The sequence below is a fragment of the Salvelinus sp. IW2-2015 genome, linkage group LG11, assembly GCF_002910315.2.
Source record: "Salvelinus sp. IW2-2015 linkage group LG11, ASM291031v2, whole genome shotgun sequence".
In the NCBI taxonomy this organism is placed as follows: Eukaryota; Metazoa; Chordata; class Actinopteri; order Salmoniformes; family Salmonidae; genus Salvelinus; species Salvelinus sp. IW2-2015.
This window is the reverse complement of record NC_036851.1, coordinates 41,556,591-41,573,696: the sequence shown is the minus strand read 5'-3', so window position 1 is coordinate 41,573,696 and position 17,106 is coordinate 41,556,591. Positions and strand designations below refer to the sequence as shown.

Here is a 17,106-nt window from a genome sequence, read left to right as displayed (position 1 = left end):
TCAATGGAACCCAACTAAATAATTAATTGATTTAATTAAAAATCAATGTCTTCCAAATCAAGGTTTCAAAATGAATGGCACCCTTAAATATTATTGTAAATAACATCTACCAAAATTAAACCAGGAATTAAATTCCACTTATTTAAGTGTATCTAAGTGTCAAGGAACTACGTATATTGAGCCATTACATCACTTCCTTTTTTGCTAGGTTATAAAAATGAGGTAACACGCATGCAATATCCCTTTGTCATCCAACATCATGAAGAAAACAAAAGAACTGGCAGTTCAAAAAAGACAGATGGTCGTAGACCTTCATTAATCTGGTAATGAATTAATTAATCATTAATCTGGTAAAGAAGATCCACAAACGACTGAATATACCACTGAGCAGTGTTGGGGCAATTATTAAAAATGTAAAAAGATATGGAACAGTTGAAAACCTCATGGGTAGAAGACGCAAATGCATTTTGCCCCCCAGGATAGGGAGGGGGATCGTGAGAGAAGCAACAAAATCCCCAAGAATCACTGTGAAAGAATTGCAGGCCTTGGTGGCGTCTTGGGGTCACCAGATTTAAAAAAGCACTATCAGACGCCACCTCCACAACCACAGGCTCTTTGGAAGGGTTGCCAGAAGAAAGCCCTTAATGACCCCAAGACACAGACGCAAGCGCTTGGAGTTTGCCAAACGTAATTTAAATTATGATTGGAAGAAGGTGCTCTGGTCAGATGAGACCAAAATTTAACGTTTTGGTCAGATACAGCATCAGCATGTTTGGCGTCGAAACAGAGATGCATACAAGGAGAGGCACCTCATACTCACGGTGAAATATGGTGGTGGGTCAGTGATGTTTTGGGGCTGTTTTTATTCCAGAGGTCCAGGGGCACTGGTTAAGACTGATGGCATAATGAATTCCACCAAGTACCAGGCAATTTTGGCTGACAATCTGGTTGCCTCTGCCAGAAGGCTGGGACTTGGCCGTAGGTGGACTTTCCAACAATGACCCAAAACATACCTCAAGATCCAYACAGAWATGGTTCTGTGACAACAAAATCAWTGTTCTRCCATGGCCATCTCAGTCGCCGGACCTCAATYCAATCGAAAACCKGTGGGCTRAGTKGAAGAGGGCAGTTGATAAGMRCAAACCCAAGAATGTGAAGGATCTTGAAAGGATCTGCATAGAGGAATGGTCCAAAATCCCTCCAAATGTGTTCCTTAACCTTGTCAAACATTACAGGAAAAGACCATGCTGTTATCCTTGCCAGAGGTGGTGGCACTAAGTACTAAATGAGGAGTGCCAATAATTATGAAACCTTGATTTTGGTGAAATGTATTTTGTATTAAATAATTGTATGATTTTGGTGGGTTCCATTGAAACATTAAAGTACAGTATTTCTCACATGTTGGTATTTTGAGTTTATCTCTATAATTATATTGTTTATATTTTTTTAAGTATTGTTTGTGCAGGCCAGTCAGGGGTGCCAGTAATTTTGGAGCCCACTGTAGCTACAGCCTCGCTTTCTATCTCTGCTCCATGTGCTTATAGCAAACAGTACTTGAACCAGTAGTTTACCTCGGTAGAGGAACATGAGCGTCTCCCACAGGCACAGGCACAGCAGCGGGTCCTTTACCACCAGGCGTGATAGCCGTCCAGCCAGATGCCCATCAGGCCGCAACCCGTCCTCTTTGCCCAGACCCCCATCCCAGGTGGAGAGCAGTGATGGGGGTCCCCCGTCTCCCCGGCCGTCCCCCCGGCAGGCGCAACGAGAGATGGGCCTTTCCCTGGCCTTGGGCCCCAGCAACAGCTGTCTGAAGTAGGGGCTGACAGCACAGAGGACGGCGGCATGCCCCCAGCCCAGCTCCTTCCCAGAGTCCCCAGCGTAGAAGGCTACATCGGCAAACTGGACGCCGCGCTCCAGCAGCCACTGTAGGTCCTGAGAGAAGCTGGACTCCTCCACTCGGATGGGCGGAAGACGTGCTGGATGGATGGATGGCGAGAGGGAGAGAAAGAGAGAGATTAGAGAGTTGGGCGAGGGGATGAGGGAAAAGCAGAGTATTAGCTGGAAGGTAAACAGAGACAGTGTTAAGGTAAATCAATGTCCTATTATAATCCTATTTCTGCTTAATCCACGCTGCACCCCTGTGCACCTCATCACTTTTTTATTGCCACTCAGTTTTAGCCTGGTTTACAGGAAAGCTTCTCCAGGAATCAATGCACTTCATATTTAATGGATGTTGCACTACAGAGCGAGAGAGAGTTAAGTAGAGTTGGACGGGCCCCAGGCAAGTCAACCCACCCACCCACCTACTTTGGCAGTGCTGCTCTTCGCTGTCAATCACCAAGTCAAAGTTCATCAAACATAGTGGCTAAATGGCAAGGCTGCTATATTTAGTATGTTTACTGTAGCTTAGCCGTGTGCTCTGTACATGAACACAGATAGGTGTAGTATTTGTACTACACATTCACAGGAATAAACAAACAAAGAATGAACCCTATAGGGYGAGGGGCTGACTAAAAGATAATTCTAAACTTTGATAAAGCAGTGAAAGTTTATGTTCTATATTGAGAAAAGGAAGCAAATGTGCAATCACAGTTTTCTACAACCAAAATGTGATCATCTACTGAAGCTTAAGATACAGCGACAAAGTTTAAACAACGTTTCAACCAGCATGATATGATCTTCGTCAGGTCACCTGTATAATGATGTATTTTCACTAACCTTCAGTCGAAGATCCCATTTGGGCAGGAAACTCCCCAATTATTTATTCAGCTCCTCTGGCATGTTTGGATATGCACAATTACTCTCTTTTCATAATTCCTAATTAATCTCATGAGCTAAAAATAGTCCTGATATTCTCATCTCAGATCTCACAGATCTTGAATCCAAGCTAAATAAATCCCCCAAAAGTAAGGTATCTATTAGATTGGTCCAGCTGTATACATTTTGTAATTTGACTATGCTGTGTCTACTATACATTTGGTTAAAACACCCAACTGTGTAATTGATTGGTTAAAATGTAGTCACATATAGTTGGGTGATTATCAGAAGAAAAAATATATGTATAATTCAAAACATCTAGTGGCATGTTTATAACAACAGTAGCATGTGCAGGGAGAACAAGAAAGGGTTGAGAATTATACCCTGAGGAACACCACAAGTAAAGTTGATATAATAGAAAGGGTTGAGAATTATACCCTGAGGAACACCACAAGTAAAGTTGATATAATAGAAAGGGTTGAGAATTATACCCTGAGGAACACCACAAGTAAAGTTGATATAATATACACATAGAACTGATTTAAAGTTGCCCCTATTCTAGTATTACAGTCTCTCACCTGGTTGTTCCAGATGAGGGGGGCGGGGCTCATTCAGCTTGTTGCCACGCCTCTTTTCTGGACGGTCGTTGGCCTTCTGCTTCAAACATTGAATCATGAAGTACTCCAGCTGAATACATACACAAACACACCCTAGTTAGCATAAACATACACACCAAGATAAAATTGTGACATAATTAAAACATTTTATAATCACACAGCATCCAGTCCCATTCTTATCTCCACTAGCACTATGGCCAATAACATAATACTCTGGCATCTAAATCAGGGATGAGCAAATTCAGTCCTCAGGGGCTGGAGTGGTGTGACACTGTTTCCCGACCCCTAGCAAACACAGCTAATTGCATTCTATACTGAAGATCATATGATTAGTTGATTAATGGAGTTAGCTGGGGCAAAGGTTTGACACCAATCAGGCCCCTGAGGCCTGGCATTGCATCCCTGCTCTACATCATCAATGATGAATGATAACATTGATCACACACCAGTCATAAATCACACCATCAAACAATGATCACTTCATAACTGGCAGATGCCGACACTCACCACGCTGCCAAAGTAGCGGCTCACAAAGACATGGTTGAGGGAGGGTAGCTCCAGATAAGTGGCCCCCAGGTCCCTAGAGAGCTGCAGGCCCTCGCTGTGGGGGACGCAGCTGCTCCAGTCTGATGCACATAGGGGGCATGTGCAGGGGGGCCCCTCATCTAGACAGTGAGAGGACAGGAGAGGTGAGTGAGACAGGATGAAATGTACCTCCTCTAAATGTCCACCACAGGAGGCTGCTGAGGGGAGGACAGCTCATAATAATGGCCGGAACAAAGCGAATGGAATGACATCAAACACATGGAAACCATGTGTTAGATGTATTTGATACCATTCCACAAATTCCGCTCCAGCCATTACCACAAGCCCGTCCTCCCCAATTAAGGTGCCACCAACTTCCTGTGATGTACACACACTCAGTGCACAAAAACACGGTACCACCCACAAAACTTCCAGCAGAAAATCTCACGATTATATGTTATCCATCATAGATATAAGCACATACTGACATTCAGATGGATTTACAATGCATGCATAGACATACCCTGCATATGCATACTTCAGCCTACATGCAGAGAGACAAAGTCAGAGAGCGAGAATATAAAGAAAAAATTACGCATCTATCAGAATCCTAAATGTGTACTTGTAAGCACAGCAGTGTTCTAGAATATTGGACCGTTCATACTTTTCGAATTCTCAGTGCGGTGTAGCAATTTCTCCAACAGTCACCYCATTCAAATTAATAGAGTACACGTACGCAGAGCCGTGTTGGTTGGGATTTTTGGGGAGGTGTGCGTTTGGGCTTTTGAGTCCCTTGCGGATGGTGGACTCAGAGCCACGCAGCTATGTCACAATGGGAAGCCGGATTATCGCATCTCTGTGTCTGTGGACTCTGGATTACATTTAAGAGGGAAATGTAGGGAGAAGTAAAAAGACGTGGTGAAGGAGCTAGAGAGCGAGACAGAGTGGGGCGGTCTGCTCAGTGCCAAATGCAAGGAATAAATCACTCTGCTAATAAAACTGCAGGCATAGAGTGAAAGGTAGACACTGTCTGTTGTGCGTTTGTGCGTGTGTGTGTGATGTGTGCTGCAATGATTTTGCCCTAAGTCACCTAACCAAGGCAACAGGAAACAACTGCACACAGCTGTCATCCACCACATTCATTTGGGGATAGCTTTAGCACAGACAATAAAGCAGTGACAAAACAATACAAAAACAGGGTGTCAGATCTACCACCATCCCACAAGCCCCCTCTCTCACCACCAAAGAGTTATCAAATACTATTATGATCTTGCAATGAAGCTCTGGCAAGATCTTAAAGCATCTCACCAAGCTAAAAATAACCCATCATGAATGTGGTGTATTCGTTTACACCACTGAAATAAAAAAGATGGGGACACACAGAAGCATAGACATTAAAGTGGGCATGATGGTTAATACTTTGCTAGTTTAACACCACTGACCTGGGTGATACCAGGTGTCACTGTACCACACAAAGTGTGTGTGGGTGTGTGTGTCAGGGTTTGGACTGTTTGTTGTTTAAACCATGAAGACGTTTTACTTAGATGCAAAAGCCTGGGGCCTGTTTGAGATTTAATCATAAAATGAGAATCATCCTCTTAACTGAAAAGACAAATCCACTCCTTCAGCTATTTCCTCTGCTCCTACAGTATGTAATGTAGCCATACTTTCAAAAGACACAAAATGCTATAGATTATATTTTTGGATGATATTAGTTTAGTTTCAGTTTATTGCATCGTAACAGAGTTATGTCAGATGGCATTAACATGGTTGGAAGCCATAACCTATTATGACTGGTGTGAGAGGCCTCATATCCAGTCAATGTCAGTGTTTCTAAAAGTGCTTTGAGTGAACCATTGACTGCAATGGATTGTAAGACTGCCGAGCAAAACTTCCCCACTCGACTCATTATACAAAATGTCATCTTTATTTAACCAGGCAGATTAATAAAGACAATGACAACCTGGCATGTGGTAAGTACATGGCAGTGGAGGATCCTCAGATGAGGAAGGGGAGGACCATCCTCCTCAGTGAATTTAATAAAAAAATACACATTTTAAAACATTTAAAAAGTTCAACTTTTTAGATAAAACTATACTAAATATAATCACGTCACCAAATAATTGATTAAAACACACTATTTTCCAAATAAGGTCTGCAGTAGCCTCAACAGCACTCTACAGAGTAGCACCATGGTGTAGCCGGAGGACAGATAGCTTCTGTCCTCCTCTGAGTACATTGACTTCAATACAAAACCTAGGAGGCTCACGTTTCTCACACCCTGCCATAGACTTACACTGTAATTATGATAACTTCCGGAGGACATCCTCCAACCTATCAGAGCTCTTGCAGCATGAACTGACATGTTGTCCACCCAATCAAAGGATCAGAGAATGAATCTAGTACTGAAAGCATAAGCTACAGCCAACTAGCACTGCAGTGCATAAAATGTGGTGGGTAGTTGACTCAAGGGGAGATAAAGAAAATAGTTGAACAGTTTTTAACAAATGAATTTATTCCTAAATGAAGGAGAAGCAAGAGAGAAATAGAGAGAGAGAGAGAGAGAGAGTGTGTCATTTTTTTCAGTTTCACTTACTTAGCTAGCTAATGCAGCTAGCTAGTTTAGCCTACAAAAACACCCTGCTCAAACAGAGCATGTTGCTATGTTAGCTAGGTGGCTATGACTATCCAACAAAACACTGGAACTGTTCCAAGTCAAGGTAAGCTTTTGGTTTTACTAATTTATTGCCACCGGGGCCTGCCGGGGTAACTGCTTACTGACTGTACACTGTAACGTTACTGCATGATTGTAGCGAGTTCACGAACGCGTTAGTTCTATTAGCCTAGCTGACTATGACGTTACTTTAGCTAATATGGTGACAACGATCTAGGCTGTGTGTAGCGGTTTGGCTTGGAAAAAATGTTCCGCTTGGTCCCATAAAGCTGATGTGTTGTGCATTGAAGTCCACAGGCGATGGGAAGAGGTGAAAGGAGGAGAGTGCATAATGTAGACGCAAGAAGGAATACAACGTGGCTGCTATGAAACTGTGAACTGTGTGTGCGTGTGATCAGGGGTGTATTCATTCCGCCAATTCTGTTGAAAAACGTTTCTTCAACAGAAGCAAACGGCACAAAACGGGGATAAACATACCTGAATTTGTCCAATAGAAACTCTTGTTTGCAACTGTAGGGCTAAGGATTACACCCTAGATCAGCTAGATGCAGGCAAGAGTGTGCAAGGCGGTATTGAATGTCACTGTCTGTCCATGTGTCACTGTTTGTCACCTCAAATGTGTCTCTCAACCTGTGTGCAACTACGTTGTAAACTTTCATTCATAGGCTAGGTTGTTGCAACCTCATGATGGGTATAGGGAACATTTGATGTAGTGTAGTAGCCTAAACCTACCGCTGTTACATTTAACTGGGTGAATGGAATATGATGACAGTCACCCAATATGTTGTAATAGAAATAAGGCCACGCTCATAAAACAAATTGTCCTCCCTCATCTGAAACGGCACTGACCGTCACTGGTACACGGCAATACAAAATATAGCACAAGAACACAACGGGACAAAATGGTGTTGTGGTCGAGGATAGACCAATGTTATCTCACCGTTTAGGCGGGCGCCCACAGCAACCAGAATAACAGGCATGCCCCAGTGGTGTAGGAGGGGGCGAAGTCTAGGGGCGTATCCGTTGCGCACTTGCTGGAAGGCCAGCTTGTCGTTGACCGAGTACTTGATAACAAGGATGTCAGCCTGTTCTAGAACGCTCCGCACGCTGGCCCAGTCACTGTCCAATAGATCCTGTCCACACACACACCAATCTCATTAGTAATGCATGAACATTATAGCGGACATTTCCCGGACCCAGATTAAGCCTCATCCTGGACTAAAAAGAAATGCAAATTGAGACTTGCAATCAGTCTCCATCAGACCTGGGTTCAAATATTTTGGAAATCATTTCAATTTCCTTAGTTGTGCTTGATTCAGCTTGCCTGTCTTAAAGGAACCAATAGAGTGGCCTCAAAAAGTTATACMCCACCCATCTGATACTGCAGGCAGGCTAAAGCCAACGCTCACATATTTAAGAGATTTCAAATAGAATTTGAACCCAGGTCTGGCCTAAACCAAACAGGCCCCAAAGGTTTTATACTGGAAAAAGATTGAAAATAGTAACAGTAGCTGTGGTATGCTTAATTACATGCTATCTCATCTACGCCCTCAGAGAAGTGGTTAGATTTGTTCCGCTGTCCTTGCTAAAAACGGTTTTGGAATTCAAAATGCGGTTACATCTCAAGAGCACGCGTCACAATCAAGCCAGCCGGGTAAWCAAACATCAACAGTGGCTGGCAGAGTGACTCACTAACTCCTTTATGATGACAATGGTCTTGTGACAAAACAAAGGCCTTTCTTCCCTGCCTGCTTATTGGACTGGCTTGGCTTGGCCCCTGATAACCTCCGTCTGTCTCCACTAATCAAATCTATCCTGAAAGGGAAAAGATTAGCCATCGTTGTGGAGAAGACAATGGTCTGCCTATTTCCAGCCATTCTAAACATTTTGTCATGGGGTGCAGAGAAAATGTTGCAGTTTTAAAACATATTTTCTTGCAATTCTATACATTTTACCATGTCTAATGTGTACTCGTGATATTTGAGTGACTTGAACATTACTACAAAATCTATGGGCTAAAAAACCTAGCTACAAAACGTAGCTGACAATGCCTAGTTGATCTGGACATTTATGACAAGTTATAAATAGCTCTCTAAGGTGCTTCATTCTATAGCTAGAGGACTCCTAATATCTCTAGGATACATCTCCAGGAGTGATAAGTATATTTTTTGTCTTTATCTGTTGTTGTTTAGTACTGTCTTTTCATTTGCAAGGGCCATCCACTTTAACTGCTGCCTGAATTCACAGTAGCCTACTTGATGTGTGAACTGCTGACCGCTCATAACATCAACCAGGAATAAGGTGCAGGGCACTTTGTGACTTGTTTTGGTAATCAGTTGCTGTATTGGAGGGGGAGTGGTTTCTCCTCTCCTAGGCAATCATCAATTAATACTGGGAGCTTTGCTCTTCACCTCTGCTAGGCAATTAGCAATTAGTGTTAGTACTTCAGTCTCCCCTGGTTGCTCAGCAGCAGCTGTAAGAGGCGGTCTCATCGGAAATACTAAGACCGTTGGGAAAACAAAGACTGCTCTGTGAAGTTATTTGAGGAAGGAAAGAGAGGAAGGCTCCACACCACTCTCTCACTTATCTTGCCTAGTACCTAGTTACACTACATGACCAAAAGTATGTGGACACCTGCTCGTCGAACATCTCATTCCAAAATCATGGGCTTTAATATGGATTTGGTCCCCCCTTTGCCGCTATAACAGCCTCCACTCTTCTGGGAAGGCTTTCCACTAGATGTTGGAACATTTCTGTGGGGACTTACTTCCATTCAGCCACAAGAGCATTAGTGAGGTCGGGCACTGATGTTGGGCGATTAGGCCTGGCTTGCAGTCGTCGTTCCAATTCATCCCAAAGGTGTTTGATCGGGTTGAGGTCAGGGCTCTGTGCAGGCCAGTCAAGTTCTTCCACATCCATCTCGACAGACCATTTCTGTATGGACCTCGCTTTGTGCACAGGGGCATTGTCATGCTGAAACAGGAAAGGGCCTTCCCCAAACTGTTGCCACAAAGTTCTAGACAAATCGTCTAGAATGTCATTGTATGCTGTAAAGTTAAGATTTCCCTTCACTGGAACTAAGAGGCCTAGCCCGAACCATGAAAAACAGCTCCAGAACATTATTCCTCCTCCACCAAACTGTACAGTTGGCACTATGCAGTTGGGCAGGTAGCGTTCTTCTGGCATCTGCCATTCTCAGATTCATTCGTCGGACTGCCAAATGGTGAAGCGTGATTCATCCCTCCAGAGAACATTTCCACTGCCCCGGTAAGCTGGTAACTGGTAAGCTTTACACCCCTCCAGCCGACGCTTGGCATTGCACATGGTGATGTTAGGCTTGTGTGCGGCTGCTCGGCCATGGAAACCCATTTCATAAAGCTCCCAACGAACAGGTCTTGTGCTGACATTGCTACCAGAGGAAGTTTGGAACTCGGTAGTGAGTGTTGCAACTGAGTACAGACGATTTTTACACGCTAYGTGCTTCAGCATTCGGCAGTCCTGTTCTGTGAGCTTGTATGGCTTACCACTTCGTGGCTGAGCCGTTGTTGCTCCTAGATGTTTCCACTTCACAATAACATCACTTACAGTTGAGCGGGCAGCTCTAACACTGACTTGATGTGAAGGTGGCATCCTATGACAGTGCCACGTTGAAAGTCACTGAGCTCTTCAGTACGGGTCTTTTTTTCTTTTTTTTTACCTTTATTTAACTAGGCAAGTCAGTTAAGAACAAATTCTTATTTACAATGACAGCCTACCAAAAGGCCTACTGCGGGGACGGGGGCCTGGGATAAAAAATAAATACAATATAAATATAGGACAAAACACATCACAACAAGAGAGACAACACTACATAAAGTGAGACCTAAGACAACAACATAGCATGGTAGCAACACAACATGGTAGCAGCACAAAACATGGTGCAAACATTGGGCACAGACAAYAGCACAAAGGGCAAGAAGGTAGAGACAACAATACATCCGTCAAAGCAGCCACAACTGTCAGTAAGAGTGTCCATGATTGAGTCTTTTAATGAAGAGATTGAGATAAAACTGTCCAGTTTGAGTGTTTGTTGCAGCTCGTTCCAGTCCCTAGCTGCAGCGAACTGAAAAGATGAGCGACCCAGGGATGTGTGTGCTTTGGGGACCTTTAACAGAATGTGACTGGTAGAACGGGTGTTGTATGTGGAGGATGAGGGCTGCAGTAGATATCCCAGAAGGGGGGAGTGAGGCCTAAGAGGGTTTTATAAATAAGCATCAACCGGTGGGTCTTGCGATGGGTATAGTTTACAGAGGAGTATAGAGTGCAGTGAAGTGTCCTATAAAGAGCATTGGTGACAAAACTGATGGCCGAATGGTAAAGCACATCTAGCCGCTCGAGAGCACCCTTACCTGCCKATCTATAAATTATGTCTCCGTAATCTAGCATAGGTAGGATGGTCATCTGAATCAGGTTTAGTTTGGCAGATGGGGTGAAAGAGGAGTGATTAYGATAGAGGAAACCAAGTCTAGATTTATCTTTAGCCTGCAGCTTTGATATGTGCTGAGAGAAGGACAGTGCACCGTCTAGCCATACTCCAAGTACTTGTATGAGGTGACTACCTTAAACTCTTAACCCTCAAAGGTAGTAATAACACCTGTGGGAAGAGGGGCATTCTTCTTACCAAACCACATGACCTTTGTTTTGGAGGTGTTCAGAACAAGATTAAGGATTGAGAAAGCTTGTTGGACACTAAGAAAGCTTTGTTGTTGAGCATTTAACACAAAATCCAGGGAGGGGCCAGCTGAGTATAAGACTATCATCTGCATATAAATGGATGAGAGAGCTTCCTACTGCCTGAGCTATGTTGTTGATGTAAATTGAGGAGAGCGTGGGGCCTAGGATCGAGCCTTGGGGTACTCCCTTGGTGACAGGCAGTGGCTGAGACAGCAGATTTTCTGACCTTATACACCTCACTCTTTGAGAAAGGTAGTTAGCAAACCATGCCAAAGACCCCTCAGAGACACCAATACTCCTTAGCCGGCCCACAGGAATGGAATGGTCTACTGTATCAAAAGCTTTGGCCAAGTCAATAAAAATAGCAGCACAATATTGCTTAGATAGAATCAAGGGCAATAGTGGCTTCATTGATTAAGGTTGCAGTGACACATCCATAACCTAAGCGGAAACCAGATCGCATACCCGAGAGAATACTATAGACATCAAGAAAGCCAGTCAGTAAATTATTGACAAGTTTTTCCAACACTTTTGATAAACAGGGCAAAATAGAAATAAGCCTATAACAGTTAGGATCAGCTTGATCTCCCCTTTAAAGGACGAACTGTGGCTGCCTTCCAAGCAATGGGAACCTCCCCAGAAAGGAGAGACAGGCTTGGCGATGATAGGGGCAGCAACCTTAAAGAAGAAAGGGTCTAAACCATCTGACCCRGATGGCTTTTTGGGGTCAAGTTTAAGGATCTCCTTTAGCATGTCGAACTCAGTGACTGCCTGCAGGGAGAAACTTTGTAACAGGGCAGGGGGAAAAGAGGGAGAAGCATCAGAGATAGTCGCATTAGAAGGGGTCGGAGATGAGGAAATGTTGGACAGGCAAGGAGGCATGGCTGAGTCAAATAGGAATCCTGACTTAATGAAGTGGTGATTAAAGAGCTCAGCCATGTGCTTTTTGTCAGTAACAACCACATCATCAACATTAAGGGACATGGGCAGCTGTGAGGAGGAGGGTTTATTCTCCAGGTCATTAACCGTTTCCAGATCTTCTTGGGGTTAGACCCACAGAGAAAGAACTGCTCCTTTAAGTAACTAACTTTGGCCTTCCGTATAGCCTGAGTGCACCTATTTCTAATTTGCCTGAACGATAGTCAGTCAGCCTGAGTATGCGTGTACTGAACCTTTCACCAAATCCAATTCTTGAGGTGGAGAACTCTGCAAAATCACGGTCGAACCAGGGGCTGAACCTGTTTAATTCTCATTTTCTTTATGGTGGTGTGTTTGTTAACAATACCACTGAAAATATCAAATGCCATTGTCAGTAACAACCATTCTACTGCCAATGTTTGTCTATGAAGATTGCATTGCTGTGTGCTCGACTTTATACCCGTCAGCATTGTTTGTGGCTGAAATAGTCGAATCCACTAATTTGAAGGGTGTCCAAAYACTTTTGTTTATATAGTGTATTTTCTGATGATTTCCTTTTGTTCTTTTGTAGCTTTGTCAACTGTATGCGTTTTATCTATACCCTGTTTGCTCCTCTCCCTGCAGGCTTTACAGACACTCCCCAGCCCTTGGCTGCAACCCTTCTATACTGAACAAAATTATAAACGCAACATGCAACAATTTTACTGAGTTACAGTTCATATGAGGAAATCAGTCAATTGAAATCAATTCATTAGGCCCTACACTAAGAATTTCATATGACTGGGAATACAGATATGCATCTGTTGGTCACAGATACCTTAATAAAAATGGGCCTCAGGATCACATCATGGTATTTCTGTGCATTCAAATTGCCATCGATAAAATGCAATTGTGTTCGTTGTCCTTAGATTATGCCTTCCCATACCATAACCCCACCGCCACCATGTGGCACTCTGTTCCCAACGTTGACATCAGCACACCGCTCACCCCCACACAACGCCATACACGTGGTCTGCGGTTGTGAGCMGAGTTGGATGTACTGCCAAATTCTCTAAATGACGTTGGAGGCGGCTCATGGTAGAGAAAATGACATTCAATTCTCTGGCAACAGCTCTGGTGAACATTCCTGCAGTCAGCATGCCAATTGCACACTCCCTCAAAACATCTGTGGCATTGTGTTGTGTGACAAAACTGCACATTTTAGAGTGGCCTTTTATTGTCCCTAGGACAAGATGCACCTGTGTAATGATCATTCTGTTTAATCAGCTTCTTGATATGCCACACCTGTCAGGTGGATGGATTATCTTGGCAAAGGAGAAATGCTCACTAACAAGGATGTAAACAAATGTATGCACAACATATGAGAGAAATAAGTTTTTTGTGCATATGGAACATTTCTGGGATCTTTTATTTCACCTCATGAAACATGGGACCAACACTTTACATGTTGCGTTTATATTTTTGTTCAGTGTAATTTAGTGTATCCTATGCACACAACCCATGTGAAACTCCAGGTCTCTGGCCGTGTTTGGAACTGCCGATCTGCAGTCAAGAACGCAGAGTTCATCTCAGCCTATGCTACCCCTATGCTACCCAGTCCCTTGACTTTTTTGCCCTGACAGATCACCCCAGAGAACACTGCTACTCCAGCTGCTCTCTCTTCATCTGACTACGTTTTCCCTCATAGACCAAGAGCATCTGGTCGTCGCGGTGGTGGCACAGGGCTACTAATTTCTCCTAAGTGGAGATTTTCTCTTTTCTCCCTCTTTTACCTGTCCATCTCCTCATTTGAATTCCATGCTGTCACTGTTACTTGTCTACTCAAGCATAACATTGTTATCATCTATCGCCCACCAGGTGCCCTTGGAGAGTCCCTCAATGAGCTTGACACCTTGATAAGCAAATTTCCTGACGATGGCTCACCACTCTTCGTACTTGGAGACTTCAACCTCCTGACATTTCCAGATCTCTCTTTTCCCCTCCTTACCTCTTCTGACCTCACCCTTTCCCAATCCCCTCCAATTCACAAGGCAGGCAATACGCTTGACCTCATCTTTACTAGAGTCTGTTCTCCTACTAATGTCACTGCAACCCCCTTTCAGGTCTCTGATCATTACTTTCTTTCCGTTTCTGTCTCCCTTTCTCCAACCCTAGCCACTCAGCCCCTACCCAGATGGTCATGCGCCGTCATAATCTTYGCTCTCTATCTCCCACTACTCTTCTATCCTATCATCTCTCCCTTCTGCTAAATCCTTCTCCCTCCTTTCTCCGGATTCTGTCTCTTCGACCCTACTCTCCTCCCTTTCTGCATCCTATGAGTCACTCGCACTGCCCCCTTTCCTCCCGGCCGGCTTGGCCCTCCCCTCCTGCTCCATGGCTGAGTTACTCATTGCGAACTTACAGAACAAGGCTGCAGGCATCTGAGCGAAAATGGAGGTAAACTTCCGGAGGACCTATCATCTTTTCACTTCCTCCTCTCTACATTCTCTTCCTCTGTATCTGCTGCTAAARCCACTTTCTATCCCTCTAAATGTCAAGGTTCTTCCTCTAACCCTAGGAAACTATTTTCCACCTTCTCACCCCTTCTTAATCCTCCACCCCCTCCTTCCTCCCTCTCTGAGGATGACTTTATCAACCACTTTTTAAAAAAGGTTGACGACATCTGCTCCTCATTCACTCAGCCTATTGAGTCCACTGGTCCTGCTGACACAGAACTACCGTACGCCTTGACTTCTTTCTCCCTCTTTCTCCAGACAAAATCCTTTGACTAGTGAGGTCTGGCCGCCCAACAACCTGCCAGATTGATCCCATCCCCTCCTCCCTTCTCCAAACCATCTCTGGAGATCTTCTCACAAACAACAATGCAAAAACATTTACAAATATTAAAAATAAACAAAGGACATCAAGGACGACTAAAATCATAACAGCGATGCCAACTGTATATGTTTGAATGCATGTCTGGCACTATTACACATGTGTGTGTGTGTTCGTGTATGTGTGTATTTGAATGAGAGTGTGTGTGTATATGCATGTGTACAAACACCTGCACGGCATCAGCCTCTGGCAAACCGGCATTAGCTGTAAAAACACTGCCTCTCAGTGTCATTCAAACTTACTTTTTATTATGTTTTATTTTGACTTTATTTTTGACTTTTATCTTTGACCATCATTCACAGCAACTCCACTCCCACTTGTCTCCAATTCCACCCACATCCCAACCCTCAGCTTCCCTCAGCCCATCCCACCTATCTCTGCTGGCCACCCTCTTCGGATTTCTACGCAACATATCTTTCAACTGTGCTGTGATGTTTAACGTACAATTTCAATCTATCTAATTGAATAGAATCCACAGAGTTGTTGAAGATAAATACTTTTACTAAGAGTATTAGTATATTAGTAATTGACTGACCCGGTCTCTCCWGATCTCCTAACAGTACTATTTCTAGGGTCAATTTTAGATCAATGCTATGCATTTTCAGCCATTCCTGAACCTGAGACCAGAAAAAGGCTACCTGAGGGCAATACCAAAATAAATGGTCTATTGATTCTGTATTCTTAAAACAAAATCTGCAGAGCTTCAATGATTTTATGCCCCAAATATTCAACATTTTGCTGGTGACAAGAATTCTATATAATAATTTTAGCTGAAAAGCACGAAGTCTTGAATCTTGTGTCGTTTTATATATCAACTCATACACCCTGTACCATGGAATCGGTACATCAAAAATCTCTTCCCAACTACTTTGCAATCTGTATGGCACAGTTGTCAACATCCTGGTCATCAAATGAAACTGGTATACTTTCCTATTTATGCCATTTTTATTCCTTCGCCAGTTTTGATCCTTTATATTGGGCAGACAGACCAGTTCCCTACCGCCTCCTCCTGCCACCTGCCTCCTCCATTTTGGGGGTAATGCTGTAATCAATTGGTTGTACTCTTGGATTGAGTAGACCTTCCCATACAATTCTGATAACTCCATGAAGCACATAACTCTACCATTCCAATTTACAATATAATTTAAGAACAATATACCTTTACAAACATCTTTCTTATAAATACAGGTATTTTATCAACCAGCACATTTGAGTTCAGCCATAATATTTGTTGTAATATTTGTTCTATCTTTTCATTGGAATGAAATTGAAATTGTAGCCAGCTCTGCAATGCTTGTTTGAAAAAGAGAGAAACTTTGAAAAAGTAGCATTTTCAATTAATCGAAAATGTGACATGGTAATCTGCACAAAGGCAAAAAGGCCATTTTTAAACAATGGATTAACTTTTCTTAGTAATCTACTTGAGAACCATTTAGGGTTCAAGTAAAACGTTTGAATAAGTGAAGCTTTTAGAGAGAGGTGTAGTGCTTTTATATTTAATAATCTCAACCCACCCAATTCCTATTCATTATATAGATAGGCATGCTTTATCCTGTATCACTTCTTTTTTTTCTTTCCAAATCACTTGAGAATGCTGTCTCTGATCAACTCTCTCATTATCTCTCTCAGAACGATCTTCTTGAACCTAACCAGTCAGGCTTCAAGACGTGCCACACAACCGAGATTGCTCTTCTCTGTGTCACGGAGGCTCTCCGCACTGCCAAAGCTAACGCTCTTTCCTCATCCTCCTAGATCTATCCACTGCCTTCGAGAAACGTGAACCATCAGATCTTCCTCTCCACCCTCTCAGGGCTGGGCGTCTCAACCTCTGCACACTCTTCGATTGCATCCTACCTAGCAGGCCACTCCTACCAGGTGATGTGGAGAGGATCTGTGTCTGCACCACGTATTCTCATTACTGGTGTCCCCYAGGGCTCGGTTCTATGCCCTCTTCTTTTTATACACCAAGTCACTCGGCTTTGTCATATCCTCACATGGTCTCTCCTATCATTGCTATGCGGATGACAC

At 43.4% G+C, this 17,106-nt stretch overlaps 1 protein-coding gene across 1 annotated transcript in view; it reads right to left on the bottom strand.

Moving 5' to 3' along the window:
- The window catches only part of rhobtb3 (Rho related BTB domain containing 3), a 32,473-nt gene that overhangs the window by 12,602 nt on the left and 2,765 nt on the right, over positions 1 to 17,106 (bottom strand). The window contains exons 3-6 of the mRNA XM_023997150.2: positions 7,514 to 7,706; positions 3,882 to 4,039; positions 3,336 to 3,444; positions 1,572 to 1,976 (exon numbers count right to left, since the gene is read on the bottom strand). Of these exons, the coding sequence (XP_023852918.1) occupies positions 1,572 to 1,976; positions 3,336 to 3,444; positions 3,882 to 4,039; positions 7,514 to 7,706 (865 nt within the window). The remainder of the gene's footprint in view (positions 1 to 1,571; positions 1,977 to 3,335; positions 3,445 to 3,881; positions 4,040 to 7,513; positions 7,707 to 17,106) is intronic.